General features: G+C 35.5%; 1 protein-coding gene across 10 annotated transcripts in view; it reads left to right on the forward strand.

Moving 5' to 3' along the window:
• LOC142349443 (ras-specific guanine nucleotide-releasing factor 2-like) overlaps positions 1-19,504 on the forward strand; it is a 233,011-nt gene that overhangs the window by 136,829 nt on the left and 76,678 nt on the right. For all 10 annotated transcript variants that reach the window (XM_075400998.1, XM_075400995.1, XM_075401003.1 and 7 more), the window contains 4 exons: positions 2,220-2,322; positions 3,042-3,159; positions 9,983-10,093; positions 15,694-15,995. In XM_075400998.1, the coding sequence (XP_075257113.1) occupies positions 2,220-2,322; positions 3,042-3,159; positions 9,983-10,093; positions 15,694-15,995 (634 nt within the window). The remainder of the gene's footprint in view (positions 1-2,219; positions 2,323-3,041; positions 3,160-9,982; positions 10,094-15,693; positions 15,996-19,504) is intronic.

Here is a 19,504-nt window from a genome sequence, read left to right on the forward strand (position 1 = left end):
CTCTGATATGTTTTTAACAGCCGCCTCAGCTTTTCAGCCGACAATTATAGCGCTCCTATTATTTTAGAATTCAAAGAATTTGAATTTTATTGGGGTGCTGTCTTCCTTTTTTTTAATTGCTCTTGAACGTAGTTCATAGCAATTATTGTAAACGTGTGTGTCTTTTTTTATGCAAAATTTTCGCTTGACAATTTTGACTTTTCGAGTGACTTTTACGCCCTTGACTTTTTGCATTTCGCGTGATCTAAAACTCCCTCTCAATCACAATTTCAAGCAGCTGAACTGAATTGGCGGCAATTTAATACTAAAAGTCAAATGAAAAGTGCGCCGAAACTGGTGTCATTTTTTACTTTAAATCTTAAAAGTGGTATATGTTAACCTCTCATGTGGTTATTTGAAGCCCACTATAGAACTTCTTAGTCCCATTTAGGCTCCCCCTCCCCCCGATTGAATTAGGCTGCAATTGGTTAGAGCTCCTACTAGTCGTTCAAGAGCAATTCTTCCGACGTTTAGTCGGTTATGTTTAAGATCTGTTCAAATACTTTTGATTTTTGATGTCAAATTGGAATAGTGATTTTGGTCACACCGAAACAGGAAATGGAGCGAAAAAGCGAGTGGGTTCGGGACGTGAAGATTTTCACTTCTAATTTTAAAGAGTGAGAAAACGGTGTCTTCAAACAAAAATTTGCTTTGTCGCTAGTAGTTTTTTTGTTCACACATCTTTTTTGTATCAGATTTTTTTTTGGAAATGGTTTTCCCATTTCACTCATAGTCCGTTTTAGGTCTAGCCTTTTGTTTAGTCAGTGAAAATTCCTTGAATTTAGGTCTAGCCTACGTCAGGTTTTGTCAAGCTGTGTTTTTTTACTTCGTCGAATAAAACTTTTTCGCTTTACCTTAGTTCACAGCTTGTTCAACATTTTGCGTGAAATCTTTTGACTTCTCTAGGCTGGTTTCACTCTTTTTCCATTCTGCTGAAAGTGTTTTTAGACAGCAGTTGCTAAGCAAAGCTGCGCCATTTGGACATCGGTTTTCTGTTTTTTTTTGTTCTATTTTGTATCTATTTTTTTTGGAAATGGTTTTCCCATTTCACTCAGTCCAATTTAGGTCTGGCTTTTTGTTTAGTCAGTGAAAATTTTTTGAATTGTACGTCAGGTTTTGTCCAGCTATGTTTTTTTTTACTTCGTCGAATAAAAATTTTTCGCTTTACCTTAGTTCACAGCTTGTTCAACGTTTTGCGTGAAATCTTTTGACTTCTGTAGGCTGGTTTCCTTCTTTTCCCATTCTGCTAAAATTTTTTTAGACAGCAGTTGATCAGCAAAGCAACTCAACTGTTCAACAGTTGAGTTTTTTAGAACAGTTGGGCAAAAACAGTATTTAGATTTGTTTCTGACCAAATTCAAAGTGAACAGAGTCAGTGTCAAAAAAGAAATCAGAAACAGAACAGAGTCAAAGTGAACAGAGTCAGTGTCAAAAAAGAAATCAGAAACAGAAACAGGAAAAACCCATAAAGCCAAATTTTAGATGCCCGTTACTCGAACTTTGCGCTTAGTTGCCATCTCTAATGTTTATTGGTATTGACACTAGCCGCTTTGTCTCACTACGAGGAAGGAGTATGTTCAGCTCCATACTGGCCATCAAGATACCAGTCTCTCATACCCGCTCTTCCCCATCCCTAAGCCCAAGCTGGCTACTACGAAATGCAACCGTTCGCCGGTCAATTGTGAGCAATTCACCCGACGTTAGTCGTTTATGTTTCAGTTTGGTAGTCAGCTTTTGATTTCTGAATCTTTTTGTTGCCTAAAGGAATTTTTCTGTAATCATTTTTCAAATTCATGATTTTTTCTGACCAAATTTTTGATCCTATTTCAAAAGCACTTAGTAGCCGCTGTATCGGTTACATCTTTTAGCATATAGACATTACTGTTGCCTCTGAGTCTCTGTGTTAGTCATCGCTCTTTACTGTGGATCTAAATACTGTTTTTGCCCAACTGTTCTAAAAAACTCAACTGTTCGATTTCACACAAGTCATCCTTACATCAAAACAGAGAAAAGGATACGAATTGCTGCCGAAGGGACAACTTACATTTCAATCACTTCATTGGTTGCTTGTGCATATAATTGAAGCGTCGTGGTTTTGTTAGTCTGCAAATATCAGCTTGAACGTTTTGAGCTGTGAAATTGCTAGTTCTCTTCAAAGAAGGACTCGAACCTTGTTTCAGGTATATCCAGTCCCTTTGTCAGATACTGGCCCATACTCCACATGATCACGTAGAAAGGAAGAGTCTAGAGTACGCCAAGCACCAACTGGAAACACTCTCTACTGTAAGTTTAGCCCATTTTCAGCCCACCTTTGGAACCCCCGTTGGAACGATCATTTATAATTCAAACTTTTAAAGTCTGTTTGTGTCCCTGCATTTCAGTTGCTAGTCTTACCCCTTGTTAAGATATATGCAAATTATTGTCATTGCAACAAACGACTTGTATTTTTTTTCACACAACGGCTAGATTTTAGTTTCGATTGCTTCGTGCAATTGTCTATCCAAGCTTAACAATGTTTTAAAGTTTCAACTTGTAAAAAAAACCATTGAATCTTATTTGTTATGAACACATCTTAACTTCGGAAATTCAAATTTTGTCATATTTATTAACTGAATTATTCGAAATTTTTCCAAAATTGCAAATGCTAATGGTTTTTTCAAGAGATTTGACTCCTTAAAACATGCTATGTTGAGTAAAGAATTTAAAACCAGTTTGTCGAGTTCTGGCGTTTGGTACTTTTGCAAAATGTTTCTGCATTGTGCAGAGGATATTACGGGAGAGCAAAAGCTACTAAACTATTTGCTGAACGTCTCGGAAATATTTCACAAGAAAACAGTTGTCTAGCATTTGACAGTTAGTTGTGTTTCGGACATTTGAACTCTGTTTTCACTGTGGTGGTTGATCTCTGCTGGTTATCGTGCAATGTTTTGAAGATTTGTTGCAAGAATTAAGGCAGTGTGGGTATAGTGATTAATGGGTAATAGTGGATGTGGTGTGATTAGAACATGCGAGATGAGGTGAGCGAGACTGAGAATATCAGACGGAACTTGGCAATAGAGAGACAGATTGTGGAGGGATGCGACATTCTGTTGGATGTACAGCAGATATTCATCAGACAAGGTGAGTTAGCTTAACCAAACAAAAATAAATTTACAAGCAATCAAAGTGCAGGCTTAAATGCTGATGACTTCTTTACTGGCCAATTATAAATTTCAGATTTGTCTATTTTTGAATGAAAAAATTATTACCATTGGAAGAAATTTTTCTGAGCGTGCGAATGACGTTTTCTGAACAAAGTGCTGTATTTGCGTTGCAGTATCAGATATCCGCTTTTTACACTTAGGAAATCAGCGACCCAAAGGGCTGTTTGAACAGATAATCAAAGAAATATGCTGCTTAACTGGAAATGAAATGCTCCGCCTCTGATCTTACATAATGATTTTTGCAGACCGACCGCTTGATTATTGTATTTTTAATAGCCGCCCTCATCTTCTCAGCCGGCTATTATAGCGCTCCTATTTTTTTTTACAATTCAAAGAATTTGAATTGTATTGGGGCGCTGTCTTTTTTTTTTAAGATCTGTTCACACATTTTCATGATTTTTGAAGTCAAATTGGAGTAGTGATTTTGGTCACGCCGAAACAGGAAATGGAGCGAAAAAGCGAGTGGCTTTGCGGCGTGTTTTTTTCGCTCTAATTTTTTCGCTCTAATTTTAAAATTTTTTCGCTCTAATTTTAAAGTAGAGGGAGAATACGGTGTTTGAACAAAAATTCGCTTTATCGGTGGTGGTTTTTTGTTCACATGCGGCAATTTCACTTTGATTTTTACTGTTTTTTCGATTTTTTGGATTGGAATTTTTTCTAAATGGTTTTTCCAATCCTTTGATAGTCCGTTCTAGGTCTAGTTTTCTGGTTAGTCAATGAAATTTCTTTGAATTGTGCGTCAGGACTTGTCCTGCTATGTTTTTTTACTTCGTCGAATAAAAAAAGTTTCGCTTTACCTCATTTTGCCGCCTTTTCAACATTTTGCGTGAAATCTTTTTGACTTCTCTAGGCTAGTTTCTCTCTTCTCTCATTCTGCTAAAAGTGATTTTGAACATCAGTTGCTCAGCAAAGCAATTCAAAATGAACAGAGTCAGTATAAAAAATTGAAGTCAGAAATAGAAACGGGATAAACCCATAAAGCCCAATTTTAGATGCCCGCTATTTGAACGTCGGTCCTATAAGTATTAGTTACCTCTCTCTAATGCTTATTGTTATTGATAGTAGCCCCTGTAGCCTCTCTCTAAGAAACAGAAGTATGTTCAACTACGAAATGCCATCAAAATAAATCGGACTTTAAAAAATGTTTTTGTACAAAAATCTTTTTTTTTTTCAATATCTTCTGTTATTTCAATCCCAATCATGCTTATTGGAATCAACGGCGGCTATTTTCCGGCAATCTGCCGGGTATGTTTGGTGTTGATAGTAGCCCCTGTAGCCTCCCTCTAAGAAACAGAAGTATGTTCAACTACGAAATGCCATCAAAATAAATCGGACTTAAAAAATATTTTTGTACAAAAATCTTTTTTTTTCAATATATTCTATTCGTTCAATCCCAATCATGCTTGTTGGAATCAACGGCGGCTATTTTTCGGCAATCTGCCGGGTATGTTTAAATAATCATTAACGATTTTAAGGTCAGCCTCTTGGTATCCGTCCCTAAGAAGGCCAAAGGTTTTTTTGTTGTTTTTCTGACATGATATGAATGAAAAAAACGGGTACGAATAGTTGTGCTTTGTTACATAGAGTTTAGGAAGGTCCGCAATTTTGTAATAAAGCACAACTAATCACATTGTTTCCATCCATTTTTGAGGTCCTCAAAAGAACGGAAAATGCATGGAAACAGTACATACAGTTGTGTTTTATCACAAAGTTTGGGGAGCTTCCCAAATTTTGTAATAAAGCACAACTATTAGTACTGTTTTCGTGTCGTTTGGTTTTTATATATTTTGGCATCTCATTTGTGTTACTGACCTGGCCTCATATATCAGCAACTCTCCTCGCGAACATCGAAAACGGTTTAACTCTTTAATAGTATAACAGTAGTTTTCATAAACGCGTCATTTCAGTTCGCTAATATTGAGCTCTTATTTGTTCAACATTTAGCGTGGAATCTTTGCTAGTTTCTTTCTTCGCTCACTCTGATCAATTTGTGGTTAATAAGCAGTTGCTCAACAGGGCAATCTAAATTAAACGAAATCAATGTCAAAAACGAAATGGAAAATAGAAAGTGGATGAACCAGAGAGAAAAAGTACAATTGCGACTTGTTTTTAATTAGACTACGTTACTAAATCTAATGTTTAATAGCCGCCCTCATCTTCTCAGCCGGCTATTATAGCGCTCCTATTTTTTTTACGACTCGAAGAGGAGTATTGGAGAAGTCCTTTTTTTTAATCAATTTTATTGGAGTGATTTTTGAAGCGGGAAATGAAACGCGTGAAAAAATTTGGAGTGATTTTGGCGCTGAACAAAAGCGAAGAGTGGAGCGAAAAGAGAGTGGTTTTTGTTCATACCGCTGTTTTGAGAGAGCGAGAAATTGATGTGTGAAAAAATTTTCTCTAAGCGAGCAAAATTTTTTTGTTCACGTGCGGCATTTTAAAGCAGTTTTTTTCATTTATTTTGATTAAGAGGTTTGGTTATGATTTTGTTTTAATTTTAGACTGGTTTTTGTAGTGGTTTGAAGGTTTCTGGAAATTAATATGAATTTTATGATAATTCGGAGGTTTTTATTTTGCTGATTTTCGGGCTAATTTTTGCGTTTTTTTTTACGATTATTTTGTTTTACGGGCTCAAATGGGTATTGAAGAAACCCCTTTTACTTGAGCAATTTTATGATAACAATTGGTTACAGTTTTGTGGGTAAGAATCATTTTTTTGTTGAGAAATATGACAAAAAAATGGCGAAAATTGGAACTGTTTTTCTTAATTTTTTGCAGTTTTCGTTTTTTTTTTCTGTTTTTAGCTAAGTTTATTTGCCTATTATGACTTGCCTATTGTTTTGCGAGCATCTGGATACCCTATTGGCTGAAGGGATTTTTTTTGGATTTATATGTTTTTGAAATATTAAAAAATTTAGTAACTTTTTCCAATTTTTCAGTGAAAGTTGTTTTTAAGAGCTTTTTTTTCATAATTTTAGCCTAATGTATTCTTTCAAAATTCACATAAGTGTTTTTGTAGGTAATAGTTGTTTTGATGAGGTTATTTTGGCAGAGATAGTTTTTTGGGATCTCAATTTATAACAAAATTTGATCAGAATTTTTATCATATTTTAACAGATTTGATTTTATTGTTTTTACTTTTTTGTTTCATGACTTTGTTTCAAGATAATCATAAGTTAAGGAAGGCAGGTTTTGTTTGATGAGTAGTTGGATGGCGTTTAAATGGATTTTCACTTCGAGTCGTTTCCGGAATTCTTCCGTCTATGTTTTTTTACTTCGTCGAATAAAAAAATTTTTCGCTTTACCTCATTTTGCCGCTTTTTCAACATTTTGCGTGAAATCTTTTTGACTTCTCTAGGCGAGTGTTTCTCTTCTCTCATTCTGCTAAAAGTGATTTTGAACATCAGTTGCTCAGCAAAGCAATTCAAAATGAACAGAGTCAGTATAAAAAAATGAAGTCAGAAGTAGAAACGGGATAAACCCATACAGCCCAATTTTAGATGCCCGCTATTTGAACATCGTTCCTATAAGTCTTAGTTACCATCTCTAATGCTTATTGGTATTGATAGTAACCCTGTAGCCTCTCTCTAAGAAATAGAAGTATGCTCAAATACGAAATAAATATAATCCATCGAAATAAATCGGACTTAAAAAATGTTTTTTTACAAAAATCTTTTTTTTTCAATACCTTCTATTCTTTCAATCCCAATCATGCTTATTGGAATCAACGGCGGCTGTTTTCCGGCAATCTGCCGGGTATGTTTATTGGTTTGAATTCTAATCCATCTATCGTAATTAAGAAACAGCAGTGAGCCTAACTATCAAATCCAAACAAAATAACACGCCTTGTTATTTCTTTTTCCGAAGTCACTGTTTCATTTTCTTTTCATTATCTTTTCTTAGTTTACGTCGAAGACAATCATAGTTGTGGGAATAGAAGCGGATTTTTCCGGAATTCTGTCGATCATGTTAATTGGGCTCTTTTCTGTTATTGCCCCCCCCCCCCCCCTCCCCCACGTCCATTTGCACCCCCCACTTATAGGATGTTATAGCATATTGGTTGCGTTTCATACACTTACATATACAATTATAGGCAAACGGCATTTGCAATTTAATTATGCCGCGAAGTTTTGAAATTAAGACGTGTACGGTAATTGAACTTTGCTTATAATGTAAGCAGACAAAGAATAAACCCAAATAATTTCTTTTTAATTAAATCTGCGTGGTCTCCATTATCTAATAATCTTGGTTTATATTGATCTAAAATTTAAATGTTTGCTGATTATTTCTTTTTGCCAATCTTAAGGTTATCTCCGATCTCTGACATTTCTTCCTCTCTTCCTCAGCCTTTTAACTCTCGTTTTTTAATTTCCTCGCGTTAATGAACTGCGCTCAAGTACCCTCCTGTTGATTTACATTGCTTACGAAAATACTCCCCTACAAAGAATAATCCGTGTTTTTAATAATTGCTTACGAAAATACTCCCCTACAAAGAATAATCCGTGTTTTTAATATTTTTGCGCTTTTCTTTGACAGGAATAGCTTTATGGCACTAATTTTTTTGACAACCGGAAACAAAAATTCATCCATTCGCCTACCGGTACCGGCAATTTATTATGACTGAAATAAGGGATCTCTAAGGACCAAAAAGTACATATTTGGGGGGTGCAAATAGACTGGCTATATAAGGCTGGGGGCAATAACAGAAAAGAGCCGTTAATTGTACAGTGTTGGGCAACGGTTGATTTTTTTAGGCCAATTGGTCTGTCATTCGCCCTAATTTCGCAAACATTTTTTATTAATTAAACATTTTTCCCATGAGATTTTTTTCCCGTACTTTGGTCATTTTCCCTAGAGCACTATTAAAGAGAATACTTCATTTTTTGTTTCCCGGTGTTATGTTTAATTGCTCTCAAACGAAGTTTGTAGCAATTATATTAGTCCTGTTGGTCTTTCTTTTTTTATGCGATTTTTCGCTTGACCGATTTTTCGTCTGACGCTTTTGACTTTTCGTCCTCAAAAACGGGATAAACAGGTAGCGCCCAGCGGGCATTAAGCGCTCTTAGAGCCTTTCAGCTTAAACTGTTTTGGAGACTTATACTTATGGTGTGAAGGGCGGTTCTTAAAGGTTGAGACACCCCCCCCCCCTGTTGACTGTTGACCCCCCACCCCAACTATTGCCTCCACCCCCCACCGCGCTGTTGCCCCCCCCCCAACCCAGTGTTGCCCCCCATCAGCCCCCGGTGCACCCCCCCCCCCCCCCCGGTGGCTAGCTCCTGATGAAGCCAACCGCTCGCCGGTCGTTTGAGAGCAATTCGCCCGACGTTAGTCGGTTATGTTTTGATGTTTTTGGCATTGCTGGCTTTAGAATTTTCTGAGATTTCATTCGGTATTTTGCTGGTAATGTTTTTTATATAAAAATTATGCACGAAAGAACGGCCTTGGCTTAGTAAAATATGGGTGATCTATATTGCCTTCATTCCTATTTTCAGCAGCTGAACTCTATAGGCAGCAGTTTATCAGAAAAATCTTATGAAAAATGAGCGGTGAACTCTAACTAATAATAAAGCAAGTTTAATGGATAACTATTTAAGAGTCGCTTTTTTATGTGATTTGGAAAGTTATCATGAAAGTACAGTTTTATATAACGATAAAGTGAGATAAAAAAAGATGTAATGTCTAGGTTTTGAGTTTTTTCTTGAATACGATTTTTTTTGCTAAATAAAGCTTGCAATTGATCCATTCAATAATGAATTTCGGGAAAAAAGGACGTTCATTTAAAGAATGTCCCTCCTACAATTGGTAGTTGTTTTTCATTTAATGTTGTATTGCATTTTATTTGAATAAGGCGAAAGCACCCAAAGCTAAATTTACCTAAAATGATACAGATTAGCCCTTAATGTCATCATCGATATTCTTAATTTAACCAGTACGTGAACCTGAATCAATTAAACACTAATTGTCCATTTGTCTTGGCAGTACCTCGGTCTAACTCGGTTGCCATTCATAGATTTATGTGCCAATTGAAGAGCTTTGCCATCAAATTGCCCGCTCATGGGGTCAACGAGTAGGTACATGCACTACAACCAACAATTCAGTTCTATTTGACGTTGTCACTTAACATTTTAACGGGAAAAAATGTCCAAATTGACTTACTAACATACACTGCACTAAATATTCGACCCCCATTGATTTTAAACAACAAAAAGCAGAGCCTCAAGAATAAGAGAAAAGCGCCCTAGCTTAGCGTTTATCCCTTCCCCGTTTGTGTTTTTGTGAACCCTTAACGACCAACAACCTAGAAAGCAAACGGTAGAGAATTGCACATCGAAGCTAATACCTTTTGCAGCAAAATATCTAGGCTTTCCTCATCAATTGCATTCTGCTCATTATTTTGCAAAATTGGGAGATTTTTTTTTGAAATTTGCAATAAACGATATACTTTTATAGAAAAGATTTAATAACTGCTTCGAAAATGGATTCCTTTGAAACGCTTTCTTGAATGGATATTTCGATTTATTTTAGGTTATTGCTGATGTCGTTGCAATTGTAGCCCCCTCTATCTCCGCGCACACGTGCCTTTTTAAGACATAGCAACGCTCGAGAAATTGTTGCATAATTTCCTATTAGAGGTCATAAACAGTGTGGCGGTCTCAGTTTTTCTTCTCTTGTTTATTAACTTCTTGGTTAGTGTTAATTTGGATTTACACTGAAATTTGACTGAGCACGATGACTCGTTGCAGGGACGATGTTGCAAGCGTGTCTGGAGAGCAAGCCGATCGTGGCTGCTAGTGCCTCAAAGTCCCAAATCAGTGAAACGGGATCCGGAGGAAGCTCCAGCAACAACAGTTCAGGTAAATCTGATTGATGCTACTAATAAATTCTTACTTGGTTAATTGCTCTCAAACGAAGTTTGAAGTGATTTTTGCAGTCGTGCGTGTCTTTTTATGCAAAATGTTCGCTTGAACATTTTGACTTTTCGAGTGATTTTTACGTTCCTGTCTTTTCGAGTTTTGCGTGATCCAAAATATCTCTCGTTACCAATTTTTTACAACTGAATTCAATGGGCGTCAGTTTACTGATAAAAGTGTAATGAAAAGTGACCCAAAATTGGTTTCATCTTTGCACTAAATCTTATTAATTGTCCATAATAACGTTCCTTGACTTCAGGTTAAATTAGAACCTCCTCCCTTCAAATAAATGGGCTTCAAATTAATCGAGCCCCCAACAGTTGTAGAGCAATTTTTCGGTCTGAGTTGGTTCTTTTCTAATTGCTTTTGTCTTTAATTTATAATTCTTTTGTCTTTAAACTATAAATTTTGTCTTTTTGGTATTTTTGATGTGATTTTTCTTAATACAAAATTTTCGTCTGGCCATTTTTTTCGTCAGCTGACCTACGAATTTTGTGAGTTTTTGTCTTCAGAAACGGGATAAATTGTAAGGCCTTAAGTTTGTGGTGTGAAGGGCAATTTTCAGCCTACAACTGAATTTTTCTGTAATGGTCAATATTAGGTGGTTCGGACCCCTCTTAGGTGGTTATTCCCGTCTTTTTTTGATGAGCAGTCAGGCTGAACTGGCTAAGCTCAAGGCAGCTACAACAACCTAAGCCAGCCCAGCGCCTCTACTCAATGTGAGCTTATTCGTTTACTATAATTGCTCATAAAGCATGCTGAAACTTCTAAGTATTTTGAAACAGAATTTTGAGAAAAAGAGACCTACCTAAGGCGTGGAAGTATACTAAGTGTCGAGACAATTTGAAAAATGTTTGATCGTATTGAAAATAGTGCCTGAAATTATTAAATGCTCTTTCGAATGAAATATCAGAAAATGAAGAACAGGTTGTAAAGTTGTTTCTTATTAATCCCATTAATGAGAGAAGTCGACTACTTTTTTGCAGTTTTTGTCTTTGCTAAAATTTAAAGATAATAGACAGAAGTAAGAAAAACCTTTGTGCTTCGTTTTCAGAATCGATGTTTTTTATCCCAAGTTTCAAATGTGTCTGTTTTCCTTCTTTTTGTTTGCCAACATTATGTAATTCTTACTCTTCCAAGGTCACGAGAAAAATTTTGTTTTTTAGTTTATCTTCATTTAAGTTCGTCCACTTTTTTCCCCCCGATAATTTTTGTCATTGTTTTCTCTTGACTGTCATGAGACACAAAATTTTTAAAATTTCAATGATAAATTAAAGTTTTTTCAATGATAAAAATTTGCAATTGAATTTTCATGAAATAAAAATGGTGATCTTTGCGTGTTTCTTAGACTTGACGGCAGAAAAGGTTCAAATCTACATTCATATCTCTCTACTTAGAAATTGAAAATTATAGGCATGATAAGAATTTCAAAGCTTTTGATCTTAATAAGAGCACAAAAGATGTTCTATTTCTTCATAAAGAGACTGTGATTGTTTCTACCTGTGATACCTCTGCACATTCACATCTGTAATCATGTTCTGAATAATTTGTTTTTTTTTTGGATTTTAGATAGGTTGTCTGTTGGGATTTGCAATTGAATTGAATTGCTGACAATTGAATTGAAATAGAAATATTGAACAAATAAACCTGTAAAACCGGGCTTCATTTTTGGTGCGCTGTTTTTTTTTAAGATGTGTTCACACATTTTTCAATGACTTTGATCTTTCAAAACGGGATAAACAGGTAAAGCCCAGCGGGCATTAAGTCTCCTTAGAGGCCCAAAGTGGGTTTTAATAGTTTTTCAAGTGGTTATAGTGGTGCAGCTGCTGGTATGGCCTTAATTTAAGGTTAAAAGGTCATTTTTAGGAGTTTTTGGGCTCAAAATGGTGAAATTTTTCATGTTTTTTGTGATTCTTTGAGTTTTTTGTTTGATTAGTCTTAGGTTGAAGTTTTTAAAAGTCGATGAAGGCCTTTTGCGAGACAAAATTGCTTGTTATGACCATTTCATGAGCTATATGTTTTGGTACTACAAACACAAACACACAAAATAATATTAATTTTTGCAATTTTTTTCAGGTTTTTTGAAAATGTTTGTCATTTTTGAGGTTTTTTAGCCCTAGGTGTCAAGAAACCTCATATAAGAATTGATGATAAATACTGCTTAGTTTCTAGTGGTAATGGAATGGTTTTCAACTTTTTGCAATCGTGAATTTTAGGATTTTTTGACAAAACTCGCAATTTTTTTCATATTTTTTGACATTTATTGTCATTATTCAAGTTGTTTGAGGCCCAGGGGCCAGAAAACCTCATTAGGGGTTGGATAATAAGTTACTGAAAAATTTTTAGTTGCCATAGGTTTCAACTTTTGAATATCGCAAATTTTAGCAATTTTTTTGACAAAATTCGCATTTTTTCAGGTTTTTGAAAATTTTCATTTTTTCAATTTTTCCAGCTTCAGGGAACGGTCAATCTGCTTTGAGGTTTGTTTATAGGGCACTGCTTAGTTTATAGTAACAATGTAATGGTTTTTAACATTTTAATGTGTCGAATTTTTGCGTTTTTTTTTGAGAAATTCTGCAATTTTTTGATATTCGTCCATTCTCAAGTGCGAGAAAACCTATTCCATGTTCTGATAAAAAGTTACTGCGTGGTTTTAAGTTTTAATGGATTTGTTTTCAACCATTTAACTTTTCGACTTTTAGAAATTTTTTGATAGAATTTGCAATTTTTTTCAAGTTTTTTCAAAACATTTGTATTTTATTCTTGCCTCAGTAGCCAGTAAACCTCATCCAGGGTTTGATACTATGTTAATAAATAGTTGCTAGGGGCAATTGAGTGGCTTTCAACATTTTAATAGAACGAATTTCTATTTGAATAGAACGAAGTTTGAAGTTATTGCCTATCGATCTATGAGCCAATGAGATTTTTAAAGCTTGGAATTGGGTTACTGGATAGCCTCTAGAGACACAGAATTGATTCTGAAGTTATATATATATATATATATATATATATATATATATACATATATATATATATATATATATATATCACGATTTTCAGCAACATTTCTTTATAATTTGCAATTGATTTCTTTTTCTTAATTTTTTTGGTCATTTTCGAGTTAATCGATCTTCAAGGGCCAATTAATATTTTTCAGGTCATGCAGATATAATACAGGATCGACTTCAGAAACGGAAATTGGTTTTTGAACATTTTTTTGGAAATAGGTAATTGTAAAGGGAAAAACAATTTTGCCTTAGGTTTAAAAGCTTCAAGAGTTTTAGCAATGAGTTTGTTTTTGTTTAGTTTTGATTCTTTTAGTTTCTCATTTTTTTTGATGATTTTTGTGTTTTGGCTGGCAATGTTCAGTTGATCTGCTGGTCAGGAAGAGTACGCCTGAGTTTTTCTTTCAATTCTTTGAATTGTATTTCAGGACTTGTCTCGCTATGTTTTTTTACTTCGTCTAACAGATTTTTGTTTCGTCTTACCGTGGTTTCTTGGAATTGACTTTTTCGATGACTTACCTCACTCAAAAAATGACTTCTGAGCTCACTTATGAAACTTTAAATTTTATGAACATTTACTTATTAAAGGTCAATAGTGTGCATCTAAGTAGTGCCAAACATATGCCCTAATTCTTGAATATTAGAGTCTTGAGTTTTTGATTTCGAATATTAATTTTGGGATCTTTTCCGTTTGTGCCCCCCAAATATTCCACTTGCATCTGGGGGTGTAAATAATATGCGCCCACTAAGCTGAGGGGGCACAAACGGAAAAGATCCTAATTTTTAAAAGCCCTATTAGGGCTTTCTTATAGAGCTTATGTGTCTCATAAAAATGACAGTCCGAAGCAAACCGATAAAGTCTAGTGGTCTATTAAAGGACTGGTGGTTGATCTGTCTATTTTATTTCTATAGTTGTTTTAATTCATGTAACGCCACAAGCGTCTATCACGGCATTTTTCCGGCAATCTGCCGGCTATGTTTTTTAAATAGAGGCTGAAGGAGTCCAATGTTGATTTGCTGATTTTTTTTTCACGATTAGTAAAATTGTGTAATGCGTATATGTTCTCAGAAATGCTTAGTTGTAACATTTTGAGTCCATTTATCGAGTGAAATCAAATGCATATGTTACGTTTTCCTCGATTAAAAATACTGGTTGGAGTTGTTTCCAAATTTTCTCTATCAAGTTTTTGTAACTTTTGGTTCGGTTCATTCGCGAATGGTAGGATTTCATTCAATAAAAATTAAAGCGCTGATGATACTGGTGACAGCTGTTATCGAAAAGCGCAGAAAACATAAATTTGCGACTTTTAAGTGAATTTTTGTTTTGTTTTGACAGTTTGAGGATGATAGGTCGGAACATTATGTGGAAATGCTCATTTCGCGCTTTTTGTTCCATTGACATTGTCTCTCTCTCTCTCTCTCTCTCTCTCTCTCTCTCTCTCTCTCTCTCTCTCTCTCTCTCCCTCTCTCTTCCTCTGGTACAACTGAAATTACTGGAAAGTTTAAGTTTTTAATTGCTCTTGAACGAAGTTCATAGCAGTTATTGTAAACGTGTGTGTCTTTTTTATGCAAAATTTTTGCTTGACAGTTTTGACTTTTCGTGTGACTTTTACGCCCTTGACTTTTTGCGTTTCGCGTGATCTAAAATTCTCCCTCAGTCACAATTCCAAGCAGTTGAACTCAATTGGTGGCAATTTATTACTAAAAGTTAAATGAAAAGTGCGCCGAAACTGGTGTCATTTTTTATTTCAAATCCTAATAGTGGTATATGTTAACCTCTAATGTGGTTATTTGAACCCCACTATTGAACTTCTTAGTCCCATTTAAGCTCCCCCCTCCCCCGACTGAAGCAGGCTGCAATTGATTAGAGTTCCCACTAGTCGTTCGAGAGCAATTCTTCCGACGTTTAGTCGGTTGTTTTTTTTCGAGTTGGGTGGGGGTTTATGCGTAATGCGCTATTTCTACTAAATAATTATTTGCAATGTTTCTGGCCAATCTACAGATTTTTGGATCTTTTCATTTTTAGATCTTTTTATTTTGGAGTAATGATAGAAGTTCATCACCTGTTCGCCTAAGTTTAAAAATTTATGTTAGTAGAAGACGCAATTGTGTGTAAACATGAAGTCACAACATTGACGCGCATACTTTTTTAAAAGGAACTTTACTACCTGAAAATTTGTAAATCTGTATGATGTCATAAGTCAGCAAAATGTGTTGCCCAATGTTGAACATTTATGCATAGGTAGCGAATGAGCCATATTGTGTACAGCTTACAATCAGAACTTGCATATAAAAATTGAAACTCCTATAAGCTATGACAAGGCATCTTGAAAACAATACGGACCCCTTTGACGAAATTCTGAATGGTGTTCACAAGACGTATCAAGCAACTGCTGAATTGGTGGCAAGCTTTGTTTCCAATCAAGGGTTATATGTAGCAAATATTCGCGCAATCATAGCTTAGAGGCCGTGACACAAAACTCTCATTTGGGATCTCAAATCGGAATTTATTTGGAAGTGACTTACTTCAACCTTTAGGATCCCACTACCACCTTCAACATTCATCCAATTCAAGCCTATCTGCGAGTGCAGTCTCAGGCACTAACACCTCAGCATCTTCTGCACTCAGCAAGAAGCGAAGCAGTCCAGCCATCATCCTGGGTGGAGGTGGAACATCGAATGTGAGTGGCGGCGGAAGTGGAAGTGGGGGTGGAAGTGCTGCAATGACGAGTTACTTCTCCGGGATGGACAAGAAGGAGGCTGTGAAGCAGTGTTTCCTATTTTCAAACCATCTCATCATTACATCCAGGTCTTCCAGTGGGAAGCTACACTTGAACAAGGTATTAAATCAACCAGACACCAAAGACAGACACGTCAATTAAAACAGTACAATATTTTGCTTTTGTGCAGAAATGAATTACAACTTATATTGGAAGGTCGCTTTTCATTAATGTTAATTAATATCCACGCCTTCTACTGGAGGGACTGATATTTGGTAATTTTACTTTTTGAAGTCAGTCAGAGAGAGTCAAAAAGCCAGGGCATTAGTTCGAATAGTTTGTGTGCACCTTGCCTGGTCGTCAAATTGTAGAAGTCGTAGAAATGCATGACAATAAAAATTTATCTCAGGATTTTTTGCAACAGAGTAACAAAAATTAAACAAAAACAAATCAAGCCAGGGCTCTATAAGTCTATGTAATTTTTTGCGTGCAACTATGCCTAAAAAGTGGAAGTTTGTACAAAGCGCTACCGAAGTAGAAACAAAAAAATTAATGCCCTTGACAATGACGATGCCTTGAGGGGGTTGTGGGATACTTGCAGGCGTCGTTTTTCTCTGGTTCTCTGGTTGTGCTTTTTGTTTCAAAAACGATTTTTAATTCGCAAACGAAGTTTGTAGCAATTATATTAGTCTTGTCGGTCTTTTTTATGCGATTTTTCGCTTGACCGAATTTTCGTGTGACGCTTTTGATTTTTCGTCCTCAAAAACGAGATAAACAGGTAGCGCCCAGCGGGCATTAAGTGCTCTTAGAGCCTTTTAGCTCTGCTTCAGCTCAAACTGTTTTGGAGACTTATACTTATGGTGTGAAGGGCGGTTCTTAGAGGTTGAAGACACCCCACCACTATTGCCCTCACCGACCCCCGCGCGATGTTACCCCCACTGTGGCCCCCATCAGCCCGCGGTGCACCCCCGTGTCTAGCTACTGACGAACAAACGCTTGCTAAAACCAGGCAAATTTATACTAATTTGCAAAACTTTTCAGGCTTTTCGAAAATTTTTGACATTTCTTGAATTTTTATTAGCCGTAGGTGTCAAGGAACCTCCTCTAGGGTTTTATGATAGTTTACTGCATAGTTTCTAGTGGTAGTGGAATGGTTTTAACATTTTAACATCACAAATTTTAGCAATTTTTGACAAAACGTCCAAATTTTGTCAATTATTTTTGACATTTATTTTTCATTATCCGCGCCTTTCCATACGCAGGGGCTAGAAAGCGTCCTTAGGGGTTTGATAATAAGTTACTGAAAAAAATTCATTTATCACGGAATAGCTTTCGGTTTTTTAATATGACAAATTTTATCAATTTCTTTGATGAAACTTTTTTTTCAAGTTTTTTGAAAATTTTTGTCGGTTTTTAGGTTTCTCCAGCCTCAAGAGCCGAGAAACCTCCTCTAGGTTTTGATTATAGGTTACTGCATAGCTTCTAGATGTAATGGAAATTTTTTCAAGATTTTACTATCAGCAATTGTTAAAAAATATTTGGAACTTTTCAAATTTTTTGAATCTTTTTGAATTTTCAATCATTTTGTTCCGGCGCCAGGGTCATAGGCCTTCTCAAGGCCTGATGATAAGTTGCCGCATAGTTTCTAGAGTTAATAGAATGGTTTTGAATATTTTAATGACTCCAGCTCTTAACAATTTTCCGAAAGTTTGAAAAAAATTAATTTTTATCAAAAAAGTGCTAAGAGCTGGAGTCTTTAAAATATTCATAACCATTCCATTAACTCTAGAAACTATAGGTCAACTTATCATCAGGCCTTTAGAAGGCCTATAACCCTGGCGCCGGTACTATTAACTCTAGAAAAATTTAATTTTTTTCAAACTTTCGGAAAATTGTTATCATGTTCCAAGTTTATGGATCTTCATGAGCCGGTGAAACTATTTAAAGCTGGGAATAGGGAAACTTGATAGTCTCCTTGGGACAATGAAATGGTTTTGAAGATTTTAGTATCTTGAATTTTAGCAAGATTTTGTTAAAGTTTGCTATTGTTTTCGAAATTTTTGAGTAATTTTGTCCTTTTCTGAGTTTAACGATCATTAGTGGCCAACGAAGTTTTTGAAGTCTTGCATTTGGGTTACCTGACATAACTCCAGGGACAAAAAATAGTTGGGAACATTATCACTGCAAAATCTGGAAGCTTTTATTTTTAGTTTCGCAAAATTTTCCAATTTTAAATCATTTTTTATTTGGTTTATTTACTAACAAAGATAAAAAACTAAAAGTTGCACAGTCGAATCAAGCTAAAGCTAAGCTCACTGAACAGTGGCTAGCTACTGACGAAGCCAACCGCTCGGCGGTCGTTTGAGAGCAATTCGCCCGACGTTAGTCGGTTATGTTTTTAATTTCTACAGCTGCCACCAGCCTCTCAGCGGCTATTATTTAGGCGCATTCCTTTTTTACAATCCAAGAATTGGATTGTATTGATGCTCTGTCCTTTCTGTAAGATGTTTTCTCAACTTTTTTCATGACTTTGAGCTTTCAAAATGGGATTGACAAGTAAAGCCCAGTGGGCATTAAGGCCCGAACCCGGCTTTAGTAGTGCTTAGAGTGGCGCAGCTGCTGGGAATGCCTTATTTCAAAGTTGAAAGGTCATTTTTAGGAGATGCAATTTTTGCAACTTTTGTGTCTTCCAGCCGCAGGGGTCAGGAAATATCCTCCAGGATTTGATAATAGGTTACTGGATAATTTAAGTAGCAATATTATGATTTCTTCAATGACTTGCAGTTTCCTCAATTTTTTCTGGATTTTAGTTAGTTTTTTTTTATTTCTATCCACACTGGCCGAGGAAACTCCTCCATGGTCTGATAGTATGTTAATTCAAAATTTCTTGGTGCAATGCAATGGTTATAAAGATTTTAATATCACGAATTTTATCATTTTTTTTATACAACTTGAATTTTCAAATTTTTTGAAAATGTTTGTCGTTTTTGTCTATTTCTATCAGTGGCTGGGGAAAAGTCCTCTAGGGCTGGATATTACGTTACTGCAGAGGGGCAATTGAATGTTTTTCAAAATTTTATTAACAGGACTTTTTTTGTGATGAATTTTGAAATTTTCTAAAATTGTGCTGTTATGTGTTTATCGATCTTTATCTTTGGTCTTTGTCGGCCAAAGATTAACTTTTCTAGGCTTGAGATTGGGTTACTGAATAGTTACTGGTGACAGTTAAAGGGTTCAGAAGATATTAATATCGTTTAGCAACATTTCATTAAAATTTGCCTTGTTTTTAAATTTTCTGGATCTTTTTGTCGTCTTCTGAGTTGAACGATCTTTACAGACAAATGAAACTTTTAGGTCTTGTAAAATGGGATACTTGACAGATTATATATACAAAAAGTTGATCTGTAACGTATTATTATGATTATTATTATTTTGCAATTTTCAATTTTTTTAAGCATTTGTCATATTTCTCGTTTTCTATCTTTAGTGGGATATAATCTTCGTTCAAGGCTTATTGGTATATTTTGTGTTCAGAGTTAGATTAAATTTTGCCTTCAGGTTGAAAGACTCAAGAGTTTTAGCAGTTATTATTTTGTTTAGTTCGTTTGATTATTTTCGTTTTTCAACTT

Source organism: Convolutriloba macropyga, chromosome 11 (genome assembly GCF_964194025.1).
Source record: "Convolutriloba macropyga chromosome 11, txConMacr16.3, whole genome shotgun sequence".
Lineage (NCBI taxonomy): Eukaryota > Metazoa > Xenacoelomorpha > Acoela > Convolutidae > Convolutriloba > Convolutriloba macropyga.